This window comes from Microtus oregoni, unplaced genomic scaffold, assembly GCF_018167655.1.
Source record: "Microtus oregoni isolate MIOR12 unplaced genomic scaffold, Mior012 000005F_ref0000423, whole genome shotgun sequence".
In the NCBI taxonomy this organism is placed as follows: Eukaryota; Metazoa; Chordata; class Mammalia; order Rodentia; family Cricetidae; genus Microtus; species Microtus oregoni.
The window spans coordinates 64240128-64252488 of record NW_024543064.1 but is presented as its reverse complement, the minus strand read 5'-3'; the positions used below and the strand labels follow the sequence as shown (position 1 = coordinate 64252488).

At 45.2% G+C, this 12361-nt stretch overlaps 1 protein-coding gene across 2 annotated transcripts in view; it reads right to left on the bottom strand.

Moving 5' to 3' along the window:
- The window catches only part of Frem1 (FRAS1 related extracellular matrix 1), a 122528-nt gene that overhangs the window by 42922 nt on the left and 67245 nt on the right, over positions 1–12361 (bottom strand). For both annotated transcript variants that reach the window (XM_041652499.1, XM_041652498.1), the window contains 2 exons: positions 12086–12281; positions 6448–6712 (listed from right to left, as the gene is read on the bottom strand). In XM_041652499.1, coding sequence (XP_041508433.1) covers positions 6448–6712; positions 12086–12281 — 461 coding nt within the window. The remainder of the gene's footprint in view (positions 1–6447; positions 6713–12085; positions 12282–12361) is intronic.

Genomic DNA, 12361 nt, shown 5'->3' with positions numbered 1-12361 from the left:
CTTAGGGCCAGGCTAGATGTTACTGTAGCTCTCAGGTTTGGGGAGGCTAAGGATTTTGAGCTTTTTATTTAGCTAGTCACTGGTATGGGAAGAGATTGGCTACAAGGAAAATAAGATATGACCCATAGAATAAGCAACCTAAGTTAAAATAGCTAAATGAAATCAAGTAAAAATTTCTTGTTCCTCCAATCTAAGTTTATTAAGAATGTCATTTTCCTTGGCACACCAGTGTATACAGTTTGAAGAAAGACCCTGAATTGCTCTGAGAATTATACGTCAAAAAACCAGTAATTGTATTTTCTTGGTAAATACGGACCTTTGATTCATAAATTCTCCAGGAATTGGAAATCTTCCTTGGTTAAACATGAAGTATTATCAAATAATTTTGATGAGAAACAAGTACACTTGGGAAAATTTCTGTGCATTCTTTGGACTTTTTTGCTGAGAGCTCCAAAGGTCAAGGGAGAAGCCCTCTGAGGTGTTGAGTGCTGAGCTCCGCCTCTCTGACGAAGCTTCTCACAGGACCGACTGCATTCTCTGCTTCCCCGTTACTTCAGCAATGGCCCAAAGTGGACGGGAAAGAAGCGAGACGCACTCTCTGTGTACCCAAGGCCTCTTTCCCTGTTTACTCCTCTGAAATATGCTCACCCCTTCATTCTGCCCGCCCCCTTTCTGAGGTGAAATGACTCTCTATTCCCCTACCATATCTCAGCATCAAGTGTGCTTTCTGAGGTATTTAACTTAGTCATCAATAACTTAGCACCAATAACAATAACAATAATCTAGGCCAAAAGGCATCCAGACTCCCAATTTTCTTAAATTTTATTCCGTGTGTGTGTGTGTGTGTGTGTCCCTGTGGGTGTGTTACTTATATGTGGGGACATGTGTATACACACGTACATGCGTGTGGACGACCAGAGTGACACTGGGTGTCTTCTTCGATTTCTCTCTACACTTTTTTTCTTTTTTAAGGTAAGATCTTTTACTGAATCTGGAGCTCATGAATTTAGCAACAGTGGGCAGAGCGTGAGCTCCAGGGATCTGCCTGACTCTACCTCCTTCAGCGCTGGGATTACAGATGTGCGCCATCGTACTGGGCTTTTAGTCAGCTCCTCACACCCGCAGAGCTACCTTTAGTACCAGCTGAGCCATATCCTCAGCTTTGTGGTACGCAGTCTCAATATTACCACTGCTCGTAGAGTTCGTGTCCCATTAAAGGGCTGTTAAATAGTAGCAAAAAAGGAAGAAGGCAGCAAAAAGAAAAGGTAAAACCATCGGGAGCAACAAGATTCAGTGTGAGCCGTGGTGAGTCACTGGCTCCTCTGAGGTGGCCATTTTTAATACTTGACTGGAGATCGGGTTCTGAAAAAATGTCGTCTGAAGACAGGTTTTCAAAGCTCAGTGTCAAGGCCAGCCATGACCTCTGTGAGGACACTGGAACTGTCCTCTCACACCTCCCCTCCTGATGCCGGGGAATCTGACCACCTGGGGAATAGGCAATGCGCCATCTGACAGATGGGAATGAGGGTGAGCAGGCCAGGGACCATGGAGGAGTAAGAAATACATTTACTGAGGCCAGTGCTCCCAGCTGGGCCACCGAAGCAGCTGTCTGCATTGACCTAAAGCTAATAAGTCAGGGGTGAAAAAAGATGCAATTTCCAGACATGACTGAGTCAAATACATCATTCCACTTTTGTGAATAATGATGGACGCCCCGCACTGGCGGGGAAGCGTCGCCAAGGTGAGAGACAGAGTGAGCGGTTCTGCTTGGATTCCCATCAGAGCGAAACCAGCACAGCAATCGAACAAGGTCAACACAGTTTTCGCCTGCAAAAGGCTAGCGGAGAGTCTCGCCCAGGCCTCCCTTAAAGCCCTGCAAACACATTCTGTGAGTCAACAGCGTCCATCCCGAGGTTAGAAAACTGGCCGTATGGCAATATTAGCTCCTTCTGCAGGTCCATTTTGTTTGATTTCCCTTGGTACCCGCCTCCCGGGGAAAAGACACTGCCAGGATGACCAGCATCCTCGTGAAATTTGGGGAATGACTTCGGATTCATCTGGGGGTGTCTGCCTGGTCTGATTTTACCATTACCACAATGCTGTCAAGCTTCCTGCATTTCCTGGCAATGGAGTTGGCTGAAGAATCTGCCATCTGTCATGGCATTTAAAAGATAAAAATGGAATCATAAATAGCGCCAGCTCCTCAGGAAAAAAAAAAAAGTCCAGCCGGCATGTCAAAATGGAGGACATTAACATGTTCTTTCAGGACCCAGCCGCCAGCAGCTGAAGTCAGCTTGCTAATCGCTCCATGTCATCTGTCCTAGCGTGGGCTGCCAAATCTCTCTTCCAGGCCAGCAGCACCAAACAATGCAGGGGAAATTTATGATTCACAAAATATTTTTGCAGAAGGTAAAATCCAACCATTAAGCCCTATTTAATTAAGGCTGCCACATCTTACATTAAAAAGAGAAAGGGGAAACATTCTCCTACCATAGAATTCATCCCTTTTTACCCAGCCAAATTCCTTGCCAAATTTAACAGCGAGCAACATAAATTTAGGTGATTAGATTGGTTGCATATATTTAATTTTTAAAAAGCGCCATGATCACACTTTCATTAAAACAGGCACTCAGCTTTGGTTCCGAGCCACCTGACAAACAACACGGCAGCCTGCGATTGGGTGAGCGAAATGACAAGATTAAAATGTGGATCTTGGGCAGATGCGAGGCTCCTCCATTATAAATATGTAAAACTGCTGGCCCCAGATCAGAGCGACACATGGAGGGGCTTCCTTTGCACAGAGTCTCCACAAATTTTTGACACAAGAAAGGTACAGCGCAAAGAATACTTCATTTGAAATAAGCTCTCAGCGCCCCCAGTGAGTTCTGATGCGCGATTGTTATTGTCAACTGGGTGACTTCTTTGCCTCTTGGAACGTTAGGATTCTGTGCACAAACTGGTAAGAAGCACATTATTCTCAAGATGGTGGTTGGAGGCCTGGGAGACAGAGAGACTGCGAGTGTCTGGCCCCAGCCCCAGGTGATGTGGGTGTTCAGACAAGAGGAGCATCCCCACAGGTAAATGAAGGTGCTGGAAAACATGAACACTTCTGGCCCCTGTGTTCTCCCTGAAGCCCTGTTTTCTAATCCCAAGACACTCAAAGGCCATCTTGGTGAAGCCCACAAGCCTGTACTACCTTCACTCTCAGAATTTGCTGTTTCGCTCTATTTGTTTGTTTGTTTTTGCTTAACTGTTTTTTATTTAAGTAAATGTATTTAGAAAGAAACTTTTTAACTCAAAAGCTAGAAATATTTGCATATTAAAAGTCTCAATCCCATAAGGGCTACAAAAATAGATACAAGGAAACAATTTTTTAAATCTTGGGTAGATGTTCCTCAAGGGCACAGATACCGAGGCTTGTATTCTTTGTTAAAGAGAGAAACCTAAGTATGCAGAGCTCTTAGGGCACAACCACACCAATCCTTGACCTCCCTGGGAACCACTCTGAGGAGTGAGTGAGCCAGCAGGCCAGCTTCTCATTCTCCAGTCCTTGGTTTCCATGCGGCTTCTTCCTCCAGCAACCCACACAGTTTCACACCTTTGCACCACCTAAGACCCAGTCCCTGGCTCTAGACAATCAGGCCCCCGATTTCTGCTGACGAAAACCTTCCAAGAAACCCAGTGTACAAAACCCATGTAGGAAACAGAATGTCAAGAAGCAAAACAAATTGAAGTCCAATTGGCCCTTTGGAACCAGTCCCTCTTCTCTGTGTCTCCAGCAGGGCCTGGGATGGCTTCTGGAAATCCTCACAGACCTTCAGAACACACTCATAGCAGCAAACTAGGCCAGCTCAAGGATACTGGTCCTGAGGCATCAGATTCTTGAAGGGCTTTCAAAGACAGATTACAGCGGGGATTGAAATTACCCAAACTAGCACAAGGCCCAAGAACTTGGATTTTGCTCCCAGGTAACTCCCTGCTGAGCTAAAGAAAGAAGATACTTCTAGGGGAACTAGCTTTAAAAGGCCAGCTAAGGTTACTTTTGCTGATAGGAGTTAAGCATTTCATAGGATCACTAGTCCTTAAGTAAGGGACTTGGGCTTAGGTTTTGCCATCTTATCACCTGGCCCTCACTTCCCTACATCTGTGTGCGTTCACTCACTGGTTCCCCAGGCAGCTCCCTGCTTCCTCTGCCAGCCACTAATGTCTGGAGCTGACAGTCCTGTGGGCACTGGCTAGAGACGCAGAAATGGAGAAAAGCAAGAAGGTCCAGAAATCCGTCTAAAATCAAAAGCCCTGGTTCTGATAGGCATGCATTAGACCAAGGAGCACCCACTTCCCTTAGCAAAGAGAGGAAGGAGCAAGCACCAGTTCTCCCTGAACCTTCCAGAGTCCTCCATAATCCTGCTTGCTGCTGCAAAGACAGAAGGTGAGACTGTGGCTGTGGGAAGAACATACTAAATAACAACAGCAACACCGGTACAACAACAGCAGGCAGTGCTCGCCCAGGTGTTCCTATACGCCAGATGTTGTTGTACACACAGCCCATGCCTAGTTCCTTCGGGCCTCGCCATGACCCTGTTTGGCAGGTACAGTGATCACTATTCAGGCCCATGGAAGGAGCAACAATACAAGTGGTTGGGTAACTTGATGAAGCCCATGGAGCTGTTAGTCACAAAGGCAATACACGACTCTTAGCCTCTATTTTCACCATGGCAACGTGGCACTTAAACACAAGAGCTAGGTGAGCAAGCTTTCCCTTCGGACGGTTTCATTCACGCCCAGCAATGCTGAAACACAGATTCAGTAAAGATATCGCTCCATTAAATAATTCTCTTCCTGTTTTAGGACATCTCCAGAGAGACAGAGGGGGCAGGAGAGGTGCATCAGCTAGCAAAGGTTTGGTCTGAAAGCAAACTTAGACTTGAGTCCCAGAAGCCACATAACAAATGTTGGGTGTACTGGCCTGCTCTGGTTATCCAGTGCTGGGGACAGAGACAGGAGGCTTCCTGGGCTCGCTGGCCAGCCAACCTGGCCTGCTGCGTAAGACCAAGGCAAATAAGAGACGTTGTCTGGAAACCAAGATGGACAGCATTTGAAGAACAACATCCAGACTTGTTCTCTGCATTACACGTGTTTATGCACTTGCACACACAGCAGACGTGCAACACTCGTACAGGAACACACACATGAAAGAGAGGGATGGAGGGAGGAAAGACACAGTGACAAAAGGAAGTACTGATTCCTGTCTGTTGATGTTTGGTTGTTGTTCAACACTGGACTTAATATAGACGACCCCTCAGAATCACGTTGAAAGCTCCAATGACAAGCAACATCATCCTCTCTGATGCTTCGACTGCTCACCGCAGCAGGAATTTAGACAGGTAAAATATGACAGAGGAGGAAGCCATTGAAGCGCGGGTTCCTTTCTATCCTGTGGCAGTTGATGGGAGTTTATAACCCACTGGATAACACAGGAGTCTAGTATGCCCGTGTTACCATATGGTGCACTCCGGGAGGTTAAGTGGACATGGGAAACATCTTACTGGGATCAGAAGTCCTGTATATATGGCAGATAAGTGAATGCACTCTAACTGGTGAAAGCCAGGGGTAGATCACATACCCACTACCTAATCCAAGATTGCCCAGTCCTTATGCTTGGCCTGGATCTCCAATTTTATCAGGGACCACAAACCAGCCATCTTTCCCATCGCTAGACACAGCCCTCAGAATTTCTCCTGCTTTATGAGGCTAGAAACAAATTTCCACATTTTAAATGAAGGCAGATTTGCATTAGTGTTGTATCTTTGCCTTTTCACCCCAGATCGTTATTCATCCCAATGATTTATTTGATGCTGAATCCTTGAGCAGGTGCACAGTCCCCAATTATAACCCGGTTTCTATGGGGAAATATGATCCACTTTGTGACAACGTGATTTATGATATAGTTACAGGAACATGTTGTGTCAAAAGGCAGTGCCTGCTCATGCCAAATTTATTATGCTAATATGCGCCTTTTCCTCAGATAGAAAAATGCAGTCAGAAAGGGGGAATTACATTTCTACGTTTTTCTGGAGCGGGGGGGGGGGGGGAAGGAGAGTCTTCTCGGTTCTTTGTGTTCTTTTCAGAGAAGAGCTTGAACACAGATATGCTGATCTCACTTAGCTTTTAACCCCAGCCCTGGTGATTTGCAATGCTTCTATCATTTTAATAGCAGGCTTTCACTTTTGCCACAATCAGGAAACAAGAAACCCCAGCTATTGGGGAGCCAGAAAGGACCACATGTTCCCTCCTTTAAAGGATTGCATTGTTTCAAGCATCCCGAAGCTATGTAAGATGTTAGAGAAACACACAGCACAAAGGCTACTGCTAATATACTAACTTCACTCCTTTTCTCTTCCTAAATATTCATTTAAGGATGGGTTCAGAAAAATGTCATGGGCTCACCCGAAGCTGTCACTGGGGACTGCCGCCCGGCTCTTGTGTATGTAGCAGACTGTCTGTCCTGCTATGTCCATTTGGCTAAAGCTGGTGATGGGGACTCCGGGATAGTGGACGTACTCCACCTGGCCATACTGCGGTGGGGACGTGATGAGGTAGAGTAGTTCCTCGGGCTTGTCTGCTCCATCCACAGCCAGGAGAGTGGCAGTCGACAAGAAACCTCTGTCACCTTTGGCTACCACGAGTGGCTTTGCATGAATCACAATATCACCTGTGTGGCAAGGAGATTTTGGTTAAGATTCATATTTTAAAATGCTTGATGCCCTTATTGCCGAAGGTACCACACACTTCAGACTCAGGACCTGGAGGAACTGGGGTGGATCTGATCTGGATCCAGCTCCTCCAGCTCCTCCCTCAGGACTGGCTCCCCAAAGGTTAAAGGTGCCAGGGAGAAAAGCAGCCAATGGTGTTCCTCGGCTATAAAATCTCTCACTCATTGTCAAAGACACTTTTTTTTTTTGCAGGAGATGCAACTATTACAGAAAGCCACAACTGTTCAAAAGGCAGAGAACTACCGCCTTTGGGGCACCCAACCCCAACATATTTGCACCATAGTCTGAGGTGCAGGGAACATAGTGGAAGAGGGGCCGGAAACACGGGAAGTTGGATGATCAGAATACCTGCGGAAATAGGGTAGCTGCACCTACGAAATCTTAACACTACATTAATCTAAACAAGTCCTGCAAAGACAATACCAGTGGGCATGCCAATCAATGTGCATGGTAGGAATCTCACAAGGTGCAACCCTTAGATGGCAAATATCCACCTATAGGCGATTAACAGCTGTTGAAAGTGGATGAACCAGTCTGGTCCAGGAATGAGCCCCTGATAAGGTTATTCAATCCCCAATGGTCAGACCTAAGCACACATATGCATGAGCGACATTAAATTGACTCAGCAGGTTGTGTGCATATGGATGTAGCAATAGAGATTGAAGAGGAAGAGCCAATAATTTGAGAGGAAGTGGGAGGTACACGGAAGAAATGGAAGGCATTGGAGAGGAACAGAACGGGAGGAAATGCTGCAAACAGAGCACTCATGTCCGCCATTCTCAAAACTCCCTAAATTAAATACATGTGCTACCTATGATGCGTAATCTTCATTTTTTTTTTCAAGACAGGGTTTCTCTGTAGCTTTGGAGTCTGTCCTGGAACTAGTTCTTGTAGACCAGGCTGGCCTCAAACTCACAGAGATCCGCCTGCCTCTGCCTCCCAAGTGCTGGGATCAAAGGTGTGCGCCACCAAGGCCCGGCTTAACCCTCATTCTTAACTTGTTTGGATTTAGGATCATCATGGAAATACAACTCTGGGTACAGCTGCTAAGGACTCACCTTGAATGTAGGCAGTATCATCCATGAGATGAGGCCAGAAAGAATAAAAAGGAAAGCAAGCCAATCACCAGTCTTCATTTTTCTATTTCCTCACTGAATGCAAAATGGGTAGCAAGCTGCCTCCAGTTCCTGCCACCATATCTCCCCGCACTGTGAGCCAAGATAAGCCCTTCTTCCCCCAAATTGCTTCTCAGTATTTGATCACAGCAACGGGGACTGGAACTAACACAACGTCCAAGGCAAATATAAACAACAAAGGCCAAACTGCAATCAAGTCAAAACTAACTGCTGTGGGGATCCTTTCTAACTAAAGAAAAGGATGAGTCAAAAGGACTGAGCAAACCCTTCACAGAAGAAGCAAGGGCATATTTTATAATACACCTGCTTGTAATGCTTAAGAAAGCCCGTAGATGAGCATTTGAATGCGCGAGATAGAAGTGATTAGTGCATGTTGATGATGTTTCATTCACTGGACAGCCATTAAAAATGATCACATCTAAAATAATAAGGTTTTAAGTTAGAGATGTAGCTCAGTGATAAAGCGCTTGCCTGGCATGCCCAAGGACCAAGGCTCAACTCTTAACACCACACCATAAGTAAATAATAGAAATGAGCAGGGCTGCTTGGCGTCAGGCATAGGACTGGGCTCTTCCATGCACTCAGCTATACTGAGAGGAGGAGCTTTATGGCAACCCACAGATGAGAATCGGGGTGTGGAGGTGCTACTTCTGCTAGAGGCTATGTGTTAATAATAAAGTAGAGCCAGAAGCGGCTCCAAGTCACCAGCTAGAAGTACAACTCATAACCGCTGCACCATTCTACTCCTTCCTCAACAATCGGCAGGCACCAAAGGGGCAAATATCCAACAAGAAAGATAAAATATGTGAAACAGATTAAAAACACAAAAGCCACCAGGTGTGGTGGCACACGCCTTTAATCCTAAAGCAGAGAGGCAGGCAGATCTTTGAATTTCAGGCCAGCTTGGTCTACAGTGTGAGTTCCAGGATGGACAGGGCTACACTGTGAAACCCTGTCTCAAGAAACAAAACAAAAAAAACAAAAAAAAAAAAAACAAAAAACCCAACCAAACAACAACCCAAAACCCAATTAGCTATCTCTCTGCCACCTGCTTGTGAATGGGATGGAAGCATTGGATGCTGCTCTATAGCCAGGCTTACCTGCCTGCTATGCTCCCACAGTGGTAGTTAGGGACTGAGCCATGCTTACCTGCCTGCTGCTGCTCCCATGGTGGTGGGTAGGGAATGAACTATGGTTATCTGCCTGCCGCTCCTCACAGTGGTGGTTAGGGACCAACCCTCTGAAACTGAATGCTTCACTATTGCCTTGGTCACAGTATCTCATCACAGAAATAGAAAGTAACTAAGACAAACCTCTTGAGAAAACAAGGGGAAATAAAACACCAAGCAGTATATTTATGTTTACATTTATTTATTCAGTGTGTGTGTGTGTGGCTAGTTCCTGCAGAGGCCAAAAGAGGGCATCAGATCCTCTGGAACTTGAGTTACAGATGGCTGTGAGTCATCATGTAGGTACTGGAAATCAAACATAGTCCTCTGTAAAGCAATAAATGCTCTTAACTATTGAGCCATCTGTCCGACCAAACACTGGAGGCATCTTTGGTTATCATTAACTAACGATCATATTGGTTTCTACTGGCAGAGGCCAGCCTTGCTATTAAACATACCACAGTTTACAAGGAAATTCCCTGTGACAAAGATTATTCATTCCAAAATGTCAGGAGGGCCAAGATGATGGAATTCTGTTTCAAATAACCAAACTGGTATTTTGTTTCAAATGAAAATCCAATTTGCAGATGCTTTGAAGTAACGGTGATAAACACACCAAACACAGTAAGAGGAGCAAACAAATATTAGCAGGGAAAGTCAAAATATTGCAGGGCCCTTTTCCCAGGGGCATAGCTGCCTGTAGGAGGAGGAAGAGGACCCAGCTCTTCAGCACTGGAAAGGAAGGCAGAGTTTGGAAATAGCTAAACTACAGACCTGTGCACTCTAAACATCTCCTAAAGGCATCCTTTCTGCCACTGTGGAAATCAGAACACATCTTATCACATCTGGAAGGTTAAAGTTGTTTATAATAGGCCCTAGAGAGAACTAAGCATGTGGTCTATATAAAGGAGATGGTACGACCAGCTACTCAATATGACTCTACTTGAGGTAAGGTACGCTTGGATTGGAGAGATGGTTCAATAGTTTAGAGCATTGGATGCTCTTTGCAGAGGACCTGGGTTCAGTTTCCAGCACCAACATCGCAGTTCACAACCATTGGTAACTGCAATTCTAGGGTATTTGTCGCCCTCTTCTGGTCTCCAGGGGCACCAGGTGCACATTATACACAGACATACATACAAAGCTCATACACATACAGCATAAAAATAAATAAAAAATATAAATAGGGCCGGGCAGTGGTGGTGCATGCCTTTAATTCCAGCACTCAGGAGGCAGAGGCAGGTGTATCTCTGTGAGTTTGAGGCCAGTCTGAACTACAAGAGCTAGTTCCAGGACAGGCTCCAAAGCTACAGAGAAACCCTGCCTAGAAAAACCAAAATCAAAAACAAAAAAATAAATAAATAAATAACTCTTTTAAAAAGTTATACATGTGATACCGTGAGCAACCCTGCCTAGAAAAACCAAAATCAAAAACAAAAAAATAAATAAATAAATAACTCTTTTAAAAAGTTATACATGTGATACCGTGAGCAACATAATAAGCAACTTATAAATGTCAAAAGTTACAAAAATAAAATAAAGAAAGAAAATAGGATATAATGCTGTACAGTGATAAAACACCACACAAAGAAGCAAGAGAAATTCTGAGCTTCTTAAATGTTAATGGACAAATAAATCTGTCTGCTTACTATATGTTTTCGTAAATCTTTCTTAAAATAATTGTCTATCAGTTATGGTGGAGTGTGGTAGGGCACTTTATACCCTAGCATCATTCCCTTCTGGGGACCTGCTAAAGTTTCTACTGCCCAACTGCCCTTAACACAGCCTATGACTAAGCTTCAGCCAGTGGAAGGTGTACAGAAAAGTGAGCTGCCTTCAAGCAACTGATGAGGCCCTGGTTCACATGTGACTCAGCCTCCCGCTTCCGAAGTGACTGTAGTCTCAGAGATGAGGAGATGATGGGACAGGAGATGCTCCAGGTCCCTGTGGAACAGCTTCCCCTGCGCTCTGAAGCTAAATCAGTAAGAAGATAGCCTGCGCCATCACCTGCCTGTGCCAAAATGAGAGTTGTATTCCATTTGCCTGAGCATCCTGCGTACACCGTTCTCCTAGTGAGGTTTCTGTTGTGCTGATAGAACACTGACCCAAACCAGCTTGAGCAAGGAAGGGTTTTGGGCCACAGTCCATCATCATCGAGGAAAGCCAAGGTAGGAGCTGGAGGCAGGAAATGAAGCAGAAGTCATGAGGGAACACTGGATGACTTCCTCCTATGGCTTGCTCAGACTGTTTTGTTCTACAACCCAGGACCACCTGGCCAGGGGTGGTACCATCCACAGTGGACTGGGCCCTTCAACATCAACCATTAATCAAGAAAATGCCTACAGTCTCGTCTGATGGAGGCAATTTCACAACTGAGGCTCCTTCTTCCCGGATGTTATCACAATCTAACCAGTACAATGACAGTTTTACAGAGAAGAATAAATGTATCCAGAGTCATCTAGCTTATCTATCTGACTGTCCTTAGTGTCAGAACAAGTTTCATAGCTGGAAAACATATAAATAAAATATAAATATGCCCCCAAAGTAATAGTAACTCATTTGATGAAAAATTAATTCAGGACAACTGTAATTATACCACACACATAAAACACTTCTCTGTTATTTGAATTGTACTTGAATCATTGTATTTAATTCTGAGCAACCTAGCAACCAAGGCAAAACAAGGAAGCATTCAGTCAATGAAACAGGATCAGAGACTGTTTGATCTGAAAACATTGAGACGTTATGATCGAGAACAAGCTACGATTCTTAACCTCCTGGTGTAAACTGCGACCATAAATGCAGAGCAGTGGCACTGGAGTGTCAGGAGCTCACATTCTCCTCTGTATGTTGGTGTTGGGCCTGAGTGTGTGTCTGTGCCGCATGAAGCCTGTGGAAGTCAGGAGAGGCTCTGGATCCCCACACAGCACATGCGTGTGTGCTCTTACACCAGTCCACTTCCTCTGGCAATCCCTGTCCCGGGAAGCATGGGAAAACGCGTCCTCACCTTTTTGTGAATCTTCGATGATGATGAGACAGTCAAACACAGGTGATCTGTTGTCCCCATCCCAGAGGTAGAAGGCGAAACTGTCTCCATTCTGGGAATCCATCTTGCCAGTGTGTGTGTATCTCAGCAAGTTCAGGTCTACGTCCTCCTGGGTGCACTGCATGCCAGCTGAGAGAGGGACCCAGTCCCTTCCTATCTGGAAAGTGCCACAGTCAGTCAGGGGCCCTGGCTTCCCCAGCTATTAGTGGATATTTCCCCTGTGCCCTAAAAAACTTC